Source organism: Lolium rigidum, chromosome 1 (assembly GCF_022539505.1).
Source record: "Lolium rigidum isolate FL_2022 chromosome 1, APGP_CSIRO_Lrig_0.1, whole genome shotgun sequence".
Lineage (NCBI taxonomy): Eukaryota > Viridiplantae > Streptophyta > Magnoliopsida > Poales > Poaceae > Lolium > Lolium rigidum.
Window position 1 is genome coordinate 112685825 of NC_061508.1, and position 22142 is coordinate 112707966.

The following is a 22142-nucleotide window of genomic DNA, read 5'->3' on the forward strand; positions in this document are numbered from 1 at the left end:
AACCTCCTACAGCTGTTGTTTGGTTATCGGGTCTGCCTTGCGAGTCGTAGTGCATGCTAGTGCTGTTTATATCTTGTTACCGTTAATGCTATCTTATCGGGTTATCAGTTGGGAATCATGACACATGGTTTATGGATATATCTGTTGAGGGTATCATGGTTACTTGTTAATAGTTGTTAGCGGAGGCATCGGTGGGTTAGTTGCTCGTTTTATGACGGCTCACTTGTGTTTCTTTAAACCTAGGACCCCGAGTTCTTGTTCTCTGTTCCGAGACTGAGCGCTCTAACCACACGTGGGTATGCTTATGGGTCTCCCCTCGACCATTGCCGGAATCTACAGCTTTGTCCAGTGGCCACAACTAGTTTGCAATGTTTTACCATTTGTTGTTGCGTGCATGCCGACTTGTTACTTATTTATTTTGGGAAGCCCCTGGGTGCCTTGTATCCCTTGTTTCTGGTATGCACGTATAGGTTTGCGGCCTGAGCGTTTATCGCATGCTGAAGCGGGTCATTTGCCCCTGAGTGTATTTTGACCCTCGGAAGCCGTGCACGCAATAGCTAGGTCCGTTTTCGGAGATACGGCCGGACTTCGATACGGGTTCAACTTGGTTAGGTGGCTTCCTGGACATTGTTGTCGTGAAGGAGAGTGCGAGCCGTGATATCCACCTGTCGTAAGTGGATCGAGCGGTGCGTGTGGGTACATTTGGGCAACCCCTGCAGGGTGTACATCTTATCGATAAGCCGTGTCCGCGGTTATGGACGACTTGGAGCTGTATGACTCGACCATAGACAACTTACACCTGTTGTTTATTGATAATAACTTGCATAGTAAGTTAGTACAACTTCAACAATAAATGGTTAAAACTTGACAACTGTGTGAGTGCCTTTGTAAGTACTTCCTTGCGAGGGGGGAACGCATCGGCTGTGTTATGTTTGCAGAGTATAGAACTGTAAGTTTATGCGCTCTCTCATCTTCTCTGATTAGACGGATGTTGTAGAGTGTCTCTATAGGTTTTCTAGTGCTTGCGCGCTGCCGCTTAACCCCACCATATTGCCTATGATGTTCCTCTTGCGTCCTCTAAGTCCCCTGCGTGCCTCAAGTACAAAGGACGACTGGTTGACGAATGCTTATACGTCTTGAAGTCTTGTTAAGTACGAACTCGTACTTATTGCTGCTTCTACGGGACATAACCGGGCAGGTATGAAGATATGTTCGATGAAGACGACGATAGCAAGGTTACCCTTCCGGCTTGGCCTGGGCAGGGTTATGGACGTCATCGTTTATATTCAGGACTCTTAGTCCAAATTTGTATCTTGTCCGTACTCGGATGTATTTGATCTTCTGTATGATTTGGATTTTTGTATGTATCTATTTGTATCTTGACTCGTTGGAGTCGTTGTTGTAATATATGTCTCTTGTGGGCTCTATTGTAATCATGTTGTAATGTTACCGCTCGTGATTGATTCCACCCGCATCGCGTGCATGCTTCGGCGTGTACGAGACGCTTGGTGGTGCGTCTCCTAAAATCGATATCGTGCGGATTTCGGCGGATTCGCTGGGATCCTCATGGTACCGATTTTGGGGCGTCACAAGGGAGGGGCGGACGAGGAGGAGATGATTTACCTTCTACCGGCCGCCGTCGGAGGCGGGGAAGGGGAAGATATTGTGCTTCTGCCGGCTAGGGCTTCGGTTGGGCTCCGTGGCGGCGTCCACGTCGAGGAAGGGCGCCGTCCGGGTCGAGGAAGGGTGCCCCCAGTGTTGAGGATCTCCTCTCCTCCAGCCGGCCACCGGCGAGTCGCCGCCGCTGTCGCGAGAGAGAGCGAAAGGGAGTGTTTCTCGCGTCGCTCGGGATGCAATACACGAGTCTACCCTAGTGTTTCTAAAAACCAGCCAAAACAGGGGGTTTTGCGCCAAACCGGCCGGGGTAGAAAACCGGGGCGGTTTAACCGAACGCGTCTCTGACGCGGGCCGGTATTTCACACCCGGGGGCCCAACCCCAGTATAACCACGTGGTTCTGGGCCCAAAACCGGCCGGGTGGGGAGCAACTGAACAAAGCGGTAGGATCTCATAATTCTGCATCTTGTGGGGGGGGGGGTTCTAAATATGCTCGATTTATATATTTATGCACTTTGTACCATAGGTGACCAAACTTGGTATGTCGCTTCATCATATGTTTTGCTTGTGATTGTGCCTAAGGCTAGACATGAGCCAGCTCGGGCTGGGCTCGGTGCGAGCGGCAGTTTAGCTTGCCGCAAAACGGCTCGGCTCGGGCTGGCTTTTGTTCGGAAAAAGAGGCTCGGCCCGAGCTCGTGGAAAGCTCGGTGCAGCTCGCGAGCCGACCATGTATGGCTCACTGCCAGGTAAGTCCACCTTCTCCAGCAGCGGTGAGAAGGATCTGCGCGGCGAAGATGGCGGGGCAGCGAGGGCGGGCAGCGCGCCGGAGCAGGGAGGGTGTGCTGCGAGAGTAAGAAACATGGAGGAGGCCAGAGAGGGCGCGAGGAAGACGACGCGGTGAGCGGCACTGTAGGCGCTGGGGCGGAGCTCCGTGGGCGAGGGAGAGGGCGCGGGAGGCAAGGAGGTGGAGGCTTCATCCCCCGGCGGCGGCGCGCGTTACGGCGTGGAGGCTCCGTGGATCGAGCTGCTGCTCCCGTAACCTAACCCCCTCGATCCCTCTTCTTACGGGTCAAAACCAGCCCACTATCCCACTCTGGTTTTTTTGATTTCCTAAAAAAAAAGAATCACGAGCTTTCGGGCTGGCCCGAGCCGAGCCGGCCGAGCCAAAAGCCTGGAGCAGTCCAGAAATATGGGCTCGGCTCGGTGCGCCTTCTCCGCGGGCCGAGCTCAACTCGGGCCGAGCCGGGAAAAGCTCGGGCCGAGCCAAAAACTCGGCCCGTACGTCCAGCCTTAATTGTGCTTCCTCACGCTGTGATTATGTTTGAAAGTTGAAAACGCTTCAGAATATTTTTTCGTAGGGAGAGGTCCTTGCAGCAAACTTTCTCAAAGGAGATGCCATAAGTATCCACGACTGCCTGATAATTTGGCATTGCTGCTGCACCTGAAGACGATTCTAGTTTTTCATGGCAACTCCCGTGCTTGTTTTTTTTTCAATGAGATGGCATATAATTCTAACATGAAATGGTCAGAGAAAAAGTCTGTCTGTGTGAGGTGATGGTTTGTGCTGTGATCATATATTTATAGGAAGCAGGTTTATGAGAGGATCTGCATCTTTTGTTCTCCAACCATCACCATTAGCAAGTTTTCAAGGGACAAGACTCTGAACTCCCTTGGTGAGATGTTGCTATTAGTGGTCGCAAGATTCAGTGCGCTGGAAAAAGGAAAATCCCTTACATGGTGGAGCATCTTTACAGGCTTGGTATGTTACTAACCAGCACAGTGGGTCGAGTATGTTGACACGGCAGTAAAATGTCATCTGCCCTTCGGAATTTTTCTAGATCTCTCATAATAAGTTTACTTGCAAAACATCCACCTTTTGTTATGGAGTAAATTTATTTTGCCAAGATTAGTGTCGGAGGGAGTATTATATTACAGGACAGAGGGAATACTAACTTAATTTCCTTATCATGCGCTGTGTTTGCAGATTTTGTGCAATCTGAGTCATTTGGTGTTATGACGTTCAATGATAATATACTACTAGAATGGGGTACATTATTTCACTCTGCCACCTCATGATTTGTGCAGTTTTACAAAACAACATTCTTTTGCATTTGCTGATTTTCCTCATGTCCCTTTTTCTGCAAGTGCATGTGATTGACAAAAGATGATGTAACTGTTATCACTTCTTTTAGAAAGGTGGAGCATCTAATATGAAAATCTGCCTACAATTAATAACTAGGTCAGTGTTTTTATGTTCTTTGAGGCTTCTCACCTGATACAAGAACTTGCATTTTGCATAACTTCTAATTTTACAGTATAGGTAGATGTAAATGATGTCAGGACCTTGTGGTCTTCTAGTTGGCTTAATAGTACAACTAGCTCATATACGCTAGGTAGACATTAATGGCGCACATCTTTGTGTCCGCACAAGTTTTGATCTTGATACCCAGGGTGTCTAAATTATGTATTTTGTTGAACTATCATGTAACCTTGGAATGCAACCCAATTGACATTTAGAATATTTTAGTGACTCTTTTTTTTACAAGTTATCAATGAGGTGCCCGATATTTATCAACGGTAAATTTAAATACCTAGCAACCTAAAAAGTAAATTTTATTTGCAACTCAAATTCCATTTTTAGCTTACAACATAAAACAATAAATAATTTGAGTAGCAAGTGGTGGTTCATTTGAGTTGCAAGTGGATCCTCCACCCGTTATTTCCCCCCTAAAATTCACTAGCCCAAAAAGGAAATTATAAAAATTAATCCAAAATAACATGAATTATCGTATGAAAATAACAAAAAAGTAGAATTGCAAAAAGAGAATTGTCAAAAGGGAATTGTAAAAAGGGAATTGTTCAAAGGGAAGCATTAATTAGCATGCCAAATAACCACTTAAAAGGGAATTGCAAAATACTCCATGCACACTGTCTGGTCAATCATTCATCCATCTACGCATGGGCAGATGCATGTGAAAAGGGATTGCAGAAAACGACAAAATATGCATGACCGCATGTGTATTAGTGGAGTTTGCATGTGCATGTGCAATTAGTGCGGGACTGCATGCAGAAAACGACAAAAAAGAGACAGCAGAGAAAGGGAATTGAATCACACTTCCGCATGAGCGCTTCGTAGGAAACGACTGTGCTCGCGATCAAACGCCAGGAAGGAAATCTGATGTTACTCCATCCATTCCATATTAGTTACAGTACTATCATATTAACGACAACTAATATAGAACGGAGAGTATCTCTTTCGAAAACCTGGGTGACACCGACTGCTTCTCCTGCTCGTCTCCTAGAATGAGCAAACACGTTTTGGTTCGGAATTTTCTGCAGGCTAAGCAGCAGGGAATCGTTCCTCATACTAGCCCTGTGCTGTCTCAGGCTGTACAATTGGCAATGTTGTGAATCAGCGGGGTGACGCCGTAGAATATTCCCGTGCAATCAGACGCGAGGTCCCTTTAATTATACAATTAATTAATCGTGCGCCCGTGCGAGCTTTTTTGCTTTGGTCTCTAGCCGGTGTGGTTATCACTAAGGTTCACTACACCGTGATTCATGTTTCAGCAAGTTGCAGCGATAGGCAAAGCCGTGATATCATCCTCGTTGCTCTTTGCGCCAGTGATTCCTTAGGCTTTATTTGTTACTAGTGTTTTAGTGGGGATTAATGCGGATAATACTCTAAAGTATTGGGTGAATTTCTGTTGTTATCCAATCCTCACAAAACCTCATCTCCAGTCCACTAGGTATGAAAAGAGTATTGGGAATTGAAAAAAGTATACTAAAATTTGGGGGAAAATGAGGATAACTGGGAATTAAACTCGCTTATACTCTAACACCAAACATGTATTAAGAATAAGTGAAGATTTAAAGTTTGGCGGATTATCCCCGCTAATTCCCACTAAAACTCTAGTTTCAAACAAGCACATATCGATACTGTCAAAAGTAATCTCTCCCGCTGGACGACTTCTCATCGCCGGTAAGGGTTGAACACTCGCCGGTAAGGGTTGAACACTGCAGCAGGGAAAGGTGGGGCTGGCAGAGATGACGCTCCGAAAGCGCCGTCGGGAGAGAAGGCCGCACCGCATCCATGCACAGCATTGCCAAGCAGCCGCTGTACTCTCTTCCCAGGCAGAGCTCCATCCAGGAATTACTGGACTACTTGCTGGATCCCTTAAAGCAACGTAAGAGCTCCCGAGGCATCCCACTCCCAGCAAGTTATTCAGATCCGACGAAAGTCCGTGTGACCTTATCTTTTGTGGTTATACTACTTGCCATTCTACACATGACGTTAATCAACAGATCGGTTATCATTCCACTCCGTGTATGTAGTCTCCATATTTATACTACTCTGTATAGTATTACGGGATATAAAATACTAGTAGAGTAGAACTAACAACCAAGGTGGTTGTTTCTGAGTGAGTGACCCCCTCGTAATCGACACAGCATTGAAGCGATTCAAGTTCACCAACCATGCCGGTAGCTGTTCCAACATTACATTGGGCATCTTTTACGGTACCTTTTACCACACCTGGTAAAGGGAGAGGTATGATTAGTCAACAGTCAGGATTAAACGGCCCGACAGCCCATCAACACGTACACCATCGGAAAAAAATAGCTCTATTGAAACGGGCCCAACAATTGGCCCAGCACGAGAGAAGTCGCTAGCCTCCCTCACGAGAGAAGTCGCCAGCCTCCGTCAACATCGCGTTCTCCCTGGAGCGTGACCGCCGCCGCCATCGCGGCATCCTCGTCGGCGTCGTCCTGCGCGGAGCGCAACCGCCGCCTCCGTCGACACCCTCGCCAGCTTCCGTCAACACCCTCGCCAGCCTCCGTCGCGTGACCGCCGCCGCCATCGCGGCATCCCGTCGGCGTCGTCTTGCGCGGAGCGCAACCGCCGCCTCCGTCGACACCCTCGAGATCCCGTCGTCCCACGTGGAGACCGCTGCCGCCATCGACACCCCGTCCTCCTGCATCTAGGGCGACCGCCGCCATCGACTCCACGCCATCCTGCATCGTGGGCGGCCGCCGCCACCAGCGGATCGGCCCGGTCCTGCGTCGCCGGCACCAGGTAGCCTATTTCTGACGAACACCGTATTGTGGGTGCTTGCCATGTCGCTATTTGAGCCATGAGTGTGCTGTTCATGTGCTGTGGGTATTGTCCAGATCATCAAGTAAATAGATGATATTTTGTTTTAGAGACATTATGTATGGTGATGTACCTCACATTGCTAGCTCCACATGTGCAGGTGTGCATGTTGTGGCTTATGAAACTACAATTATCATGACATAGTAGTCTGATTATTGAGTCTAATGCCGTCCTTTGTACATGTTGGTTTTATTCGTAATCAGTTTATCACATATAGAAAAAAAAGGTGGAGGAAAAATGTTAAGAGATGTTCCAAAATGAAAGACATTGTTCTGTGATAAAGTTTGTTTTAGATTCAAATCCTTGTTGTACTGTAAAGGTTTTCTGAGTTTATCGAAATTTACTTAGATAGATACATGTATGATGTCTGGTTCTATTTAGTCAAACTTTAGGAGTTTGGAGGAAAGGTGTGGGATGAAGTTGTAATGGGCGCAAGTGATACTTGGTTTCATTTTTAATGAAATCGGGAGCGGGAAAGCCAAGCTTTTACTGGGAAAGTTCTCGATCCAATTCCGATAAAGCCGAAAGGTGCTCCATCTAAGAAGAGGCCTAAGGCGTTCCATGAGAGATTCAGACCCGTGGACTAGGGTAACTGTACCATAATAATAAATTGTGTGCTGCATGTAATGAACACCAAATGTTATCTTCATTGTATCTATATTTTCCCGCCAATATTATTTCTGGTATACTCTATGTATTATTTAGTGTTTCTTTTGTTTAAACATATACCAGGTGGTATGTGATTTGAAGCAAAAGGTGCTGCTGTGTCGTCTTCCGAAGGTGGTTGTCTTCCCAACGTGTGATGATTCTGGTACATGAATGTGGCGATGTTCTGATAAGGTTTTAGGCTTAGCTCTGAAACACGAAACACATTTGCTTATTTGCTTATTTGGAATGTCAGTTACATATGTGTTCAGTGTCAACTCTTCTCTGTAATATGATACCTAGAAACAAAAAAAAGGTTTTTATCTGATGCAATGGTTGTCTGAAACTCTGAAGGTGGTGGTGCTTCCCTGATGCTATGCTACTTGTAGCAGACAGTTTTTATGACATACGCCAGTATAGATGAACTCTGCTCTGACATTCCATTTTCTCATTTCCTGTGCAACTGGTTTAGTATTATAGCTTTGCTTTGTGGGCTACTGGGTACAAAGTATCAGGGCTGAGAGTCTGAGAGTGTCTAGACAAAGGAGCAGCTTTAACCAGTGATAATGGCGTTCTAAGTTTGCTTGTTGTGGAGTATTCCTGTCAAGTTCTGTGAACATGGGAATCGGAAAACAATTTTTACAATGCTTTGTGTTGTACACTATAGGGAAGATATTATGCCCTACCACAGGTGTAACGGTGAACTCCAAGTACCTTAGCCTGGTCGATAGTGTCCAGAAGGTTAGATCTATTAACTGGGCCAAATCTGACCTGTGTATGCTATTCATGAGTACTTTCACAATTTCAGACAAATGCTATGAGTAAGTCTCAAAGAACTAAACGTTTGTAAATCTAGCAGTCTCTCGTTTGTAACTAACTATTACACTAGAGCGAGGAATTTCTTTTGTCTACGACGGCTGAGTTTGAGAGTGCAATTGAACTATTTTTTTTTTTCGAGAGTACGCCAAAGACGTACCATATCTTTATAGAAGGCAGAATATTAGTACAAGATGACTACAACTCGCTGCGAACAACGAGTGCAGAACGAACTCCACCCCGGCTAATCCGAAGACCAGCCAACACCAAGGATACAACTACAACACAAAGAACCTATCCAAAGCTAATCCTCAAAGCCGCGTCTCGCTCCACGCCGAAAACCTCCGAAGATCGACATCTGCAAGAGAGCTCTCCTTTGCCGACGCACCATCAAAAGAGAAGATGGCGGGACTAGGCCGGCCTCCAAAAAAGGCGTCATCTTGGACTCTCCGACGATGTCGTACATAGCGCCCCGGAAGATCAACCTTGGACAGTGGCGGACACCGGAGGAACGCAAAGATAAACGACAAGCCGTGTCTCCAACCGCAAAGCTCCCAACGGAGGAACGACATCGAAATGCCGCCAATGCGTCGGTTCCACCGAACCTAGGCTTTCGCCCGGAGACGAGCACCAAACCCACGCGGGAGCGAGGAAGTGTCGGCATACCTCGGCCGGCGCCCCAAGGAGGAAAACGACGCCCACGGGCGCCGTCGCCGCCGGCACCGGCCAAGCGGGCTAGACTTTCGTCCGATGCCGTACCCCGCCCACGCTGCCCGCCGAGTTGGGGCCGCTGATCTTGTTGTCCACACCGCCGCCGCCACAGCACTATGTCGCCGTAGCCTCACCAAGGTGCTCCACCCGCTCCCGGCATGGCCAAGGAGGACACACTCCGAGCTCCACCTCCAGCCTAGACACGCACGATGAGCGGAGGCACCACCGACCACCCGGCCCGAAACCCGGATCGGGCCCAAGAAGGACCCGGATCCGGGCCCTGCGCCTCCGGACCCTCCTCCTCGTCGGCGCCATCGGGGAAACGAGGACGCGGTCCTCCTCCTTGGCCGCCGGCCGGCCTCCGCTGCGCCGGGACTCCCCGGACGCACTCCACGCCGCCGCCGCCACCAAGCTCCTGACCCGCCGTCACCGCCCCCGTCCAGCGCCGAGCCTCCTCCACCGCGCGCCCGCCGCCGCTGCGTCCACCGCCGAGATGCTCCGCTCCTCCGCGCCTCCCCGCCGAGCACCTCCTCACCGCCGCCTCAACTTGCGACCGGCCGCCCCGGCGCGGCTCGCCGGCCACCGCCACGCCGAGCCCCGCCGACCGTCGCCGATCCGCACCGCCGCCAAGGAGGACGCCGTCCCGCGCCGGTCCTCCTCGCGCCGGTAGTGGAAGGCCCGCCGCCGCCGGCACCGCGCGGGCTTTGCCCGGCGGCGGACGCCGGCGGCGGCCGGGGGTGGGGAGAGGGAGAGGAGGTGGAGGCTGGGATCTAGGGTTTCCGCCCCCAGGTCGCGCGGGGCGACCAAGGAGCGGGTTCGTACCGCGAAGGTCGGTCTTCGCAATTGAACTATTTGAAAAGTAGCATAAAGAGTATTTTGAATCATACAAGATAAAGATTATAACACGCCAGATTTCTCGATCAGACAAAATGACAAACTCTGTTCGAAACATTATAAACTAAAGTAAAGACTTTGTAGTACGAAACTCTAGTTCGGAACATTACAAACTAAAGTAAACACTTTGTAGTACGAACTCTAGTTCGGAACATTGTAAACTAAAGTAAACACCGGAGAAAAGGATCATAGCAAATTCCGATCATGCCTCGCCATAAAGACCGGGACCTGTGTCGTCGATCTTGCCACGCCAAGTCTTAAACTTATGCTTGCGGCTCAGGTCTTCGTCATCGTCAGGGTAGAAATCAGTGCCATCCATCATCAAAGGGCCGCGGTCGATGACCTCCTTCACATGTAGAATGAGATTGTACTCGTGCGTGCGCTTGTACGTAGGGGAGCTTGGAGCCGGCGGTGATTCGACATCCTCGTCAGAGCCAGGCTGTGTAGGCACCAGAATAGGCGCCGGTAACTGGCAGCTCCTTTGGCACAGAGGAGGGGTCATGCAGCCACGCGGTGACATGCACAAGACAGAGGTCAGTCACCAGTAACATCTCGTCGAGCACGCCGTCGAGACCAGCCAGCACAAGGTTCACGGCCTGCGGCTCCTGCGCCTCCTCTGGAATCACCTTGCTTCAGCATGCTCTGAAATACAACAAATATTTTATGTCAGCTTTTGATCCTTTGCTGATCTTCTTTATGTTCTGTAATATATAAAGATCAAAAGCGCCTATTCCAGCAGCATCAGATCCTCTCATGCTTTTCAGTTTCCGGCAGATAGTAGTAAAGATACTGCAAGGAAAAATATTGAGGTGGAGGAATTACTGGAACTATCACTCATTCAGTTTATAACCTATAGGTAAATGAAAGCTACAGCAATATGACATAGTAATCATTTCAGAAAATTTATTGAAAACATTTTAGTAGACTTCACTAAAGCATAAGACATAAGTTATGAATCCTAATGTAACTAAATTTCCTTATTGGCGGCATATGAGGAAATGTCAGTTTGCTATCCAGTGGTTGTAGCCTAGTGAACATCTATGTGAGATTGCCTCAAATGGTTGCAAGGGGCTGCATAATCCGGCATGTTAATATAGCGAAACCTAGCCCTAGTACTCTAGAATTCAGAGAGATAGAAGCAACAACAGATGGAGATTCAGTTCCACGATATTTGTATCTAATACACATGCACAAATAGTACTGACAAGAGAATTAAGCCTTGAACTGGTAGACAGATTTACATGTAACAATCAAAGGAACTTACTCCCACCGAAGGTGACCAACAAGCATCCAGTCGTCGTCCTTGTCTTCATAAGTAAGGACATACTCCTGGTCTTTTGAGGCAATCAGCCTTGCCATTGATAAGCCTGTCCTTGGCTGATGGTTTACGCACTACGCTCCAATCCAAAAGAAAGATGTTGTGAACTTTGAATTATTTGGTAGTTCGCCTACTACTGGATACTCGTCTATAGTATTTGATGACCTAGTCTTCTTATTCAGGTCTGAAGAGGAATAGTACAAACAATCGAAGTCTTGCAACCACATGGAAATACAATATTTCTTATGTCATGTTTCTTCATGACTAATCAGACCCAAGCTGTGCAAATGATTCTCTCTTCCTCTATATTATAATAAGCATTGCTTTTCAGATGATTGAGAAAAATCTAACAAAGCTAGAAGAAAACCTTCAACTAGAGCAACACTGTTCAACTGTATTTGCCTCAAAGGCTAAATCCATAAAATATGATAACTTCAGTAAGGGGTGTGTAACTTTATACGCATGATAGAGCAAAAATGCATACATCACATAAATAGGTGTAAAATGGATTTACAGATAAATTCAGAAACTGAAAGATCTCATAAGACTTCAGAAATTCCGGTCGCAAAAATTGCAGATAACAGATGCACTAAGCATGATTTGTTGTCTTCTATAAAATGGATTTACCTCCCAGATTAGTGTAAACATAAACATATGAATAAATAGGTGAGCGCAAGCACACAACATGGCAGGAACAATCTCTGTTCTTTCATGCTTGACACAAAGGAAATGGCAGCAACAGTCTATTGCTGAATGTAGCCTAGGATCTCACTCCCTCCTCTCAGCTCACGCGAGGTAGAAGAGGATATTCAGAGAAAGATTTAGTACCGGCATAGTGTTTGCCGTGGCGGGAGACGTGCAGGAGATAGCCCAGGCGCTGCGCCGGACGCCATATTCGTGGCTCCCGTCGCCGCCGGCCGGTAGCACCTCGCCGGGGTGCTAGGGCGTTGAACATGGCCGGCCGCGGTGGCCGTCGCCGGGAGACACCGTCGAGCAGCCTTCCTCCTCCCCAGAGGACAATAGGAGCACCCGTCGAGCTTTGGCCTTCCCTTACCTCGGAACGCTCGCTCCGGTCTGTCGCATCGGTCGCCACGGGTCGCTCTCCGTAGCAAGAAGAGGAGAAGGGCACCGGCAGTGGCCCGCGCCTTCCTCGTTGTCGAGGTGCTCCTGGACCCCGCCGCCCCCCCTCCGGTCAACGACAGGGTGCAGCAGCAGTCGGCCACGTCCACGTCCATGTCGAGGATGACCCGGACGCCGACCGCGGCGCAGACGGCGGAGTCGGGATGGGAATGAGGATGGAGAGGCCGAGATACTCCGCGGCGATGGTGAGGATGGAGGCCGAGGAGCCGTTGTCCACCGTCGTGGCGCCGGAGTTGGGATGTACATAGCGGCCGCGGCGGCGGAACCTCTCTCGTCGTGGAAGAACGAACAGGAATCCCACCCACAGCTGCTCTGGTCGGCAGCTAATGGGGCTGGACCAATCTACTGGGCTGGGCACATAACACCATATGTTGGTGAATCTTTTGTACAAAACCACAGGTTGCAGTTTGTTTTGCACAGAACACCAGATTTCTTGGTAATCTTTGCAAAAAACACATAATACTTGATTAGTCTATGTTGACACAGTAATTAGATGATTGGGCCTAGTAGTAGTAAGGGCATTTCCAACGGGCGACGTAAACGGACGCTGAGCGACTGTTTGCGTCCGCGCATGCCGAAAATGCGTCTGGTACCCCTCCAGCGGTGCGACGCAAAAGTGACTAGGGCGTCCGCAACGACACAAACCTGCCGCATATTTGCGCCTGGAATGCGTCGCGGCGGACATCCCAAGTGACCGCTCGCTTCTCCACTGGGCCCGCCTGGTAGCGAGCCTGTATCGAGGTCATCGCTTCCGCGGCTATCGCTTCCGCGGTTAGCGCTTTCATGTCTGCGCCGCAGCCTTCGCCATCAATGTTGTTGCTGCCTCTTCTACGCGCGCACTGGTGGGCGGCGGCTGGGCTTCTGCGCCGCCTTCAATGGCATCGCTTCCCGCGAGGGGCCGGCCTTGAAAGTCGACCGGCATCGTTCATCATTGGTACCGATACAACTCTTGCAACGTCAACAAAGTCCGCGAACATGGCCGGCGGCGTGATCCGCCTGGGAGGGAGGGGCCTTTCCGAGCCTTCATCTTCATCGGCGGCTTGGGCGAGGCGGAAAGCCGGCGGTGAAGATGACGCCGATCTTCCTCCCCGCCGGCTTCACCGTCCTAGTTGGAGACGAGGACCGGGCTCGCCGCCCGCCCAAAGTGGCGGCCGCCGTCTTCCTCTCCCATGACACTGGATGCCGCGAGTAGGGTACCCAATCTTGGACCAGAACTCATCAAGATGCTCGCCGTCGCCCTGGCCGTCGACGTTGCGGAGAGGCAGCACATGCGGCACATCGTCGAGCCTGCGCCGCACAACTTCCTCGGCCACCGAGATCTCGTCTTCATCGTCGGAAACCTCGCGATGGGATCAAAACGCGACCCCGAGCCTGGGGGACCCACCACCGGCGTGAGCACCGGCCCGATCGGCGGTAAAACCAGCCGCCGCCGGAGCCTAGACGCCGGCGTGACCCACGCCGTCTCTGTCGCCTCGGTCATCGCCTTATCCTAGCCTACGTTGGTCGAACCAGACCACTCCTCTAATTACTGTGTCAAATAGGCTAATTATATTTTATGTGTTTCTTGCAAAGATTACAGAGAAATATGGTGTTCTGTGCAAAACAAACTGCAACCTGTGGTTCTATGCAAAAGATTCACCAACAACTGGTGTTATGTGCTATTTCCTCGTCGTGGAAGAACGAACAGGAATCCCACCCACAGCTGCTCTGGTCGGCAGCTAATGGGGCTGGACCAATCTACTGGGCTGGGCCCGTCAATTGGGCCGGCCCGCCGATGTTTTTTTTTTACTGAGGTGCGAAAATTGTGAGAGGTATGTAACATACCTCTCTAGGTTTTAACTGTGGTATGAAATTTTTTGGACCATTGGATGGACGAAAATTAATGGCTATTATTCATTTAGGGGTACCACAAAACAACCCTTACATTGATATGTAATATAAATGTTTGAGTAGAAATAAACAATAAGAATTGAGATAATAACTCATCCGGTTATTCATTTGCAATCAGATTGAGCATTTTACTATATACCACATTTTGTGTTGTGATTTTTTCTATACTTTTTTTTAAACGGAGGCAACGGACTTGCCTTTATCCATTAATTAATGAGAAGAGTTTTGACAAGAAAAATAAAAGGCATACCAAATGAACTACTCTACCTATTTTAGATAGTCAACCAAGCAAAGAATTTAATCTTGGGAGGTGCCCAAGACTTCAAACCGTGTTATGCATGAATGTGCATGTGGATTCAAAGAATTGGACCTTGCAAGCCAAAGTTAGTGTGTACTATCCAAACAAGGCTCTACGTCACCGCGCCCTCTCATCACCGTACAATATATAAACCCACCATCCACCGGCGAGCCTGCCCGCCAGGCGCCAACGCATTAGTGTCATCCTGATTTCGTCATGCGACGCTAGATAGTTGAACGTGCTAGATCTAGCTACCCAACCCTAACCTTCACTGTGTTTTGGGGATTACTCCAGTTTGAATGCACTCTGAACTTAATTTTCTTTCCACTCTTTCAAATCAATTCATAAATTCCAAATATGTTCATTGGGGGCCTTATTTTGTTGGCCCATTATCCTCTCCCCTTTGAGCTAGCCCATTTCCTCTCACTCAAACTCACGCACGCCTGGCCAGCCAATCCACGTCCAAAGACGGCGATGCAGGCGGCAGGCTGCCAGCAGCCGTGGTGATGGCGCCACGAACTGCCGCTTCCCTCTCCCTCGCACAGCCACTAGCCACGAGACCAGACTGCGGCGCCGCCCTTCGGAGACCGCTTCCGAAAACGCCGGAGCTTCGCGACGCGCCCCGGCCTCCGGAGCAAGACATACCGATCTATTCGGAGATCCGCCAAGTACTTGGCCTAATTTCTCCACATCCACAACTCCGGGCATTGCACCCGCACTAGTATGTCGCCGTCCAATTATTTCCTGCTGTAGGTTCTGGTCCACGTATCCACTCCACATACATTTCCCCCAAACTTTCAGTTTTCTGGGTTTTTTGGTTAATTCAGTTTCCTAAAAACAACATCCAAATTCAGCAATTCAGTTTAGAAACAAGGTACGAGTTGACAGTTGAATTTTGTTCTCGATTTATATCTATACACCTCGTACCATAGGTGACCAAACTTGGTGTGTCGCGGCATCATATGTTTTTCTTGTGATTGTGCGTTCCTCATGCTGTGATTATGTTTGGAAGTTGAAAACGCTTCAGAATATTTTTTCGTAGGGAGAGGCCCCTTGCAGCAAACTTTCTTTTTGACCGGGTGCAGCAAACTTTCTCAAAGGAGATGCCATAAGTATCCACGGCTGCCTGATAATTTGGCATTGCTGCTGCACCTGAAGACGATTCTAGTTTTTCATGGCGACTCCCATGCTTGTTTTTTTTTTCAATGAGATGGGATGTGACTCTAACATGAAATGGTTAGAGAAAAAGTTTGTCTGTGTGAGGTGATGGTTTGTGCTGTGATCATATATTTATAGGAAGCAGGTTTATGAGAGGATCTGCATCTTTTGTTCTCCAACCATCACCATTAGCAAGTTTTCAAGGGACAATACTCTGAACTCCCTTGGTGAGATGTTGCTATTAGTGGTCGCAAGATTCAGTGCGCTGGAAAAAGAAAATCCCTTACATGGTGGAGCATCTTTGCAGGCTTGGTATGTTACTGACCACCACAGCGGGTCGAGTATGTTGACACGGCAGTAAAATGTCATCTGCCCTTCGGAATTTTCTAGATCTCTCATAATAAATTTACTTGCAAAACATCCACCTTTTGTTATGGAGTAAATTTATTTTGCCAAGATTAGTGTCGGAGGGAGTATTATATTACAGGACAGAGGGAGTACTAACTTAGTTTCCTTATCATGCGCTGGGTTTGCAGATTTTGTGCAATCTGAGTCATTTGGTGTTACGACGTTCAATGATAATATACTACTAGAATGGGGTACATTATTTCGCTCTGCCACCTCGTGATTTGTGCAGTTTTACAAAACAACATTCTTTTGTATTTGCTGATTTTCCTCATGTCCCTTTTTCTGCAAGTGCATGTGATTGACAAAAGACGATGTAACTGTTATCACATCTTTTAGAAAGATGGAGCATCTAATATGAAAATCTGCCTACAATTAATGACTAGGTCAGTGTTTTTATGTTCTTTGAGGCTTCACCTGATACAAGAACTTGCATTTTGCTTAGCTTCTAATTTTACATTATAGGTAGATGTAAATGATGTCAGGACCTTGTGGTCTTCTAGTTGGCTTAATAGTACAACTAGCTCATATACACTAGGTAGACAATAATGGCATATATCTTTGTGTCCGCACAAGTTTTGATCTTGATACCCAGGGTGTCTAAATGCTGTATTTTGTTGAACTTTCATGTAACCCTGGAATGCAACCCTATTGACATTTAATTTCCATACCCACTGCCCAACATCGCTTGGTACTTCAAGATACTTAGCTTTAACACTCATATTAGATTTTCAGTGCCAAGTATAAATATATATGTTACTGTCCTTTCAAATAAGAAAGTAGCTTTTGTACTGTTGTACCACAATAAGGTTGATCAATTACATGGCTTCAGATTCTCTATGTATTTGAACTGCCAGCACAAGTTAAAACATCACTTAAGGCCTCTTTAGGAGTTCTTATGATTGACATCTGTAGTTATGATTGAACCTTTCCAAGCAATGTGGTCCTGGTATATGCCTTCCTGTTCTTAAGTCCTCTTTCTATTTGAGAGGCTCAAATAATACTTTCTTGTTCTAGTTTAGGATGAAATGGGTTGTATTTACGTGTTTAGCATAAATGTATTGTGTTATCAGGTCCAGACATGCGTTATTTAGAATGATATCTGTATGGATGAAATGAGGATATTATAAGGGCTTTGAATCAAGTATATAGCCGGTAGGCGAAGAAATGGTCCATGATCTCCGCGTACCATGAATGACACTAGCTGGCAAATAGCAACCAACAAGGTCATGAGTTTGGTCATGCAGTGTTGGCTATGATGGAGGCAGTGTGATTTAAGTTGAATGTTACTGGGCCAACATACGGTTGTTGCGGTCCTATTGGAGTCCATGGCTCATAGCTGTGACTCAGTGGTTAGATGATTCATGATTGACTACGTACTGCAGAAGTCGGTAACTTAGGATGGTTCGTGAGGCCTATATTAGCTGATGAAGTTCACTTTTTTCGTTTTGAAGAGCTTCAAGCTCACTTCATGGGCTTCTCAGTACTACTACCAAATAGCAACACTGAGTCATGTAGCGGCTAAGAGACCATGCCTGCAGCATTTAGGCTGTGGAATCCGTATAATTCCTACATCAGCAACATCCTTTGTTAACTGTGTATAAAAAGTTGGTTCTGCTTATTGGGTACAGATTTTTTCAACATTAATCCGATTAGGAAGGTTGTTGGTTCACGCTACTTGCTTGACAATTTCATACTGCAAGTTTACCTTGTGGTATGATTATTTTGATAATTTCTAGGACGCCTACAAGATTGCAGAAACCATCGCTCATATGGCAGTTTTGTTTGGCAATTTCATCTCCCCTCATTGTGTTGAAAATGGCTTCTCAGGTGGTATCTCGTGCAAACTGCATACCTATGTACATTGGTAGTCTAAAATAGTAGTGGTAGTAGGCTAGTAGCACATCTTTCTTCAATAGGTAAACTTGATTCTTTCTTTTTCTAATCACAATATGATTATTTTTACATGCACCCATCTGTACATCCACAATAATGTACCCTTGGAAAAATGTTGCACAAAAACTGTGCTCCAAAAGTACAATTGGGAAAAAAGATGGACATAAAAACAGAAAGAATAAGCCGGAGATGTTCACTCTTCAGGTGCTCCACATAGAAAATTGCTGGTTAAGTTCAGTGGGTGCTTGCACCATTCTGCTTGGGTGGCGGCAAGTCATTGTGATGGAATTGAGGAGTGCTCTCTCAACATCTTCGGAGGCCTCTCTCCTAAGCAAACATAGCACATACTCCATCATTGCTGTATCACAAGGCAGTATGATCCTCCCATCACTTGTGAACCCAAACTCTTCCTGAGACATCCTCAGAAGCTCTTCGAAGACTGTCGTGTGGAGGCACGCTAGGGGGATCTCGAAACGCCTCCCATCGGAGGAGTAGACAACGAAGTGGCCCTTGCCTGCAACTGAGCTGCAGGATGGGTGGACACCCTTGTCAGTTGCCGTGGCCCATCTTCGGCCGATTGTACCGATTCCCTGCCACTTCTTGGAAAGTTGAGCTAGTTTCTTGGAGCTCATCATGGTTGCTTGTTTTGATTTTGAAGGAAAGGGAGTTTGAATCTGAGGAAATGATCAGAGACAAATGTTAGATTGTGTGTGGCGATGGTTTGTGCCATGATCATGTATTTATAGGGAGCGTGTGTGATGTTATGGTCTGCATCTTCCAAAACTATCACAGATACCAAGTGTTCATTGGACACGGCCATTAATTCCCTTGGTGTGATGTTGTTATCTTTGCTGGCTACATACATAATTGGTCACCACAGTTGGTCGGTCTTTAACACGGGCACACGGAATGCTGGGTCCAGCCCTTTAATCTGCTAGATCTGAGATAATAAATATATGTACTAAACTATTGGCCCTTTATATACTAATAATGTTATTATGCAGTTTTTGCGTGCCTGATTAGTTTTGTATTACTCATGTTCAACCCGGATATCTTAAGATGAGATACAGCACATCATTCTGCCACCTTATGATTTGAAAAAGGAATCTAGAGAAGTTACTCTACTCTATTGCATTTACCGATTTTCCTAGTCTTCCTTTCGCTGCAAGTGCCATGTAATTAACTCGAGATGATTTAACTATCATCACATCTTCTACAAAGTTGAGCATATAATAATAGAATCTGAGCAAACTAGAGGTTCTGTGTTCATATTTAAACTTGTCATCCATCCTTCATCTGATACAAGAGCTAACATTTTGCTTAGATTCTACTATATGCTTGGATGTACTGGAAGTCAGGAACCTTGCGGGGTTGGCCTAACAGTAATACTAGCTTATAAGGTTTCGTATTTTCTAGCACCAGTCAGCGACCCTGATATCTAGGATATTTAATTCCGCTGGATTATGTCAAACATTCCAGTAAATCTGTAAGCATGTAGCCCAATCCTATGTCTATTACCATACTCATGGCCCTGCCACTTCCAGTATTGATCGATTTGAATGCATTGCACTAGTTAGATTCAGAACTCATATATTATAAAGGATAAGTAGCTAGTATTATTGTAGTGCAATAAGGTTTATTGGTTACATGCCTTCAGATCCTATATTGCTATACAGGTCTGAACCATTACGACAAATGGGAGCTGTGTCTTAGGCCTTTTTACTATTTAGAAGGTGTTAAAGGTAATGTAAGCTTAAACCGTCACAAGTAATGTGTAATTGTTGTGCTTAATCATTTGTTCTTGTTGTGAAGCTAAATATGTGCGTTCTTGTTATGGTTTAGGAGGGAATGAATTCATTGTCTGTTTCAGGATAAACACATTGTATTATCAGGTCTAGGATTTTGGTATTTGTAATGCTGTTTTATATCTAGAGTGTGAGATTTATTTGGAGGGCTTTGAATCTAATGCATATCGGGTGGGTGAAAAAATGGTCCATGACTTCTGCCTACTCATGAATGACACTAGTTGGTGAGCAACAAGGCCATAAGTCTGAACATGCAGTGTTCGCTACAATGGAGGCAATATGATTTAAAGTGGATATTACTGGGCCAACACGCAGTTGGTGCATGCACTTATGGTCCTTCTGAGACCCTAGCTGTGACTTGATGGTTAGATGATTGGATACGTGCTGCAGAATTAGGTCACTTAGGATGTTTCGCAGGGGCTTCCATGGCTGATGAAGCTAGTTTTTTTTTGTTAACTTATGAAGCTCACTTCATGTGCTTCTCAGTGGTACTAGCAAATATAAGTACTGAATATTGTGCAGTCTCTAGGAGACATGACTGCAACATGTATGCTCCTGAATTCATAGGAGGCTTACAGAAGCAGCATCTTTTTGACGAACATAGAAGTAGCATCTTTTGTTGTGTATATAAAGAACTGTGTTTGCTGGTTGGTTACATATTTGTACCAACATTAATCTGTTAACGAGGTCTTTCTTAGTTCAAGCAACTTGCTCGACAATTTCATACATCATTTGGTACTGAAATCTGACTTTTCTGATGGCATCTCTTGACACAGTGCAAACTGCATAGTGCATACATATAAGTAATTTGGTAGAATCTGATACAGTACTTACATATAGTGCATAGTAGATCCTTTTCTTTTTTGCTTTTTCCCTTGGCTATATTTATCACATGGTGTTTTGGATTGTGCTTTTGTTTTTGTTTCTGGTTTGCTTTTGGTTATGTACCTTTGCACCTTCTCTGCATTTTCATGTAATAAAGAATGACTTGCATTGTGATGCTTTTCAGGAAAAAAGAGTAGTAGAAATTGTTTCAACGGGGTAAGCTTGATTCTTTCTTTTTAAATCACAATGTGATTATTCTTACATGCATCCATCTGCGTCCACGGGACAATTGGAAAAATGTCACACAGAACTGTGCTCCAAAAGTACGTCCGGGAAAAAAAAGATGGAAGGTGAAAAAAAGAAAAAACAAACGCAGATCTTCACTTTTCAGGAGCTGTGCACAGCAATTTGCTGGTTAAGCCTGCTGGGTAGTTGCATCATTCTGCTTGGGTGGTGGCAAATCATCACTAAGGAGCTGAGGAGTGCCCTCTCAACATCTTCTGAGGCCTCTCTCCTAAGCAAACACATCACATACTCCATCGTTGCTGTATCACAAGGCAGTGTGATCCGCTTATCACTTGTGAACCCAAACTCCTGAGACATTCTCAGGAGCTCCTCGAAGACCGTCGTGTGGAGGCACGCTAAGGGGATCTCAAATCGGCTCCCATCGGAGGAGTAGACAACGAAGTGACCCTTGCCTGCAACAGAGCTGCATGATGGGTGGATATGCTTGTCCGATGTTGTCACCCTTCTTCGCCCGATGGCACCAATACCCTGCCACCTTTTGGAAAGTTGAGCCAGCTTCTTGGAGCTGATCATGGTTGCTTGTTTTGTTTCTCAAGGAGATGGGCTGTGACTCTGATGAATATATCAGTCTGTGTGTGTGTGTGCCGATAGTGTGTGCCATTATCGTATATTTATAGGGCGCAGATGTAATAGGAGGAGTAGCAAATCGTTAGGGGACAAGGCCATAAACTTCATTGGTGTGATGTTCCTATCTGTGATTGAACCTTGCATGTCTAAATGCACTAGGTTACTGTTTCGATCATGGTGGAGCCATCTTTGCTGCCTTGGTACCTAACTGAGCACCAGAGTGGTTGAGCTTTGATGCAGCCTGCTGTAGTTTACTGAGAATTTTGATTGAAGCAGCATATTGGAGATAATAAATATATTTACTAACTTGCTGCCCCTTTCGTGCATTATCATGCAGCTTTTGTTTGCCCGGTTGATTTTATAGTGCGCTGCTCAAGGAAAATGTTCAAATATGAGGTATGACCATTATCCCACCTTATGATTTTGAGAATTTTACAAAAGTAATTTCCATTGCATTTGTTGATTTTCTTTTGCCCCTTGGTTTGCAAGTGCTATATGATTGACTCAAGATGATTCACTATCTGCCATTGTGTGATCGACTAGTACGCCATAGAGGGCACCTCGCGACGTGGAGAGAGAGAGGTGGGTGAAAGTCAGGGAGTTACCGGGACGGTGAGACTAGAGTTACCTAGCTACATATCTCACAACGGCGGTGAGACCCAACGTGCTGCTATAATTCACTAGGGCAACAAGTGCACGGA

The 22142-nt window shown here is 46.6% G+C and overlaps 2 protein-coding genes and 1 long non-coding RNA gene across 3 annotated transcripts; 1 reads left to right on the top strand and 2 right to left on the bottom strand.

Moving 5' to 3' along the window:
* Positions 1-6531: 6531 nt before the first annotated feature.
* On the top strand, positions 6532-7690 carry LOC124679936. The gene is made up of 2 exons (XR_006995355.1): positions 6532-6689; positions 7500-7690. It is a non-coding gene; the product is annotated as an uncharacterized LOC124679936 (long non-coding RNA).
* Positions 7691-18138: 10448 nt separating this feature from the next.
* On the bottom strand, positions 18139-18573 carry LOC124679947 (auxin-responsive protein SAUR36-like). Its single transcript, XM_047215291.1, has one exon. It carries the CDS (start codon positions 18571-18573, stop codon positions 18139-18141), a length of 435 nt encoding a protein of 144 aa, XP_047071247.1.
* A 2319-nt stretch (positions 18574-20892) lies between these two features.
* Positions 20893-21433, bottom strand: LOC124679963 (auxin-responsive protein SAUR36-like). Its single transcript, XM_047215292.1, has one exon. It carries the CDS (start codon positions 21385-21387, stop codon positions 20956-20958), a length of 432 nt encoding a protein of 143 aa, XP_047071248.1. The 5' UTR covers positions 21388-21433; the 3' UTR covers positions 20893-20955.
* Between the last annotated feature and the right edge of the window lie 709 nt (positions 21434-22142).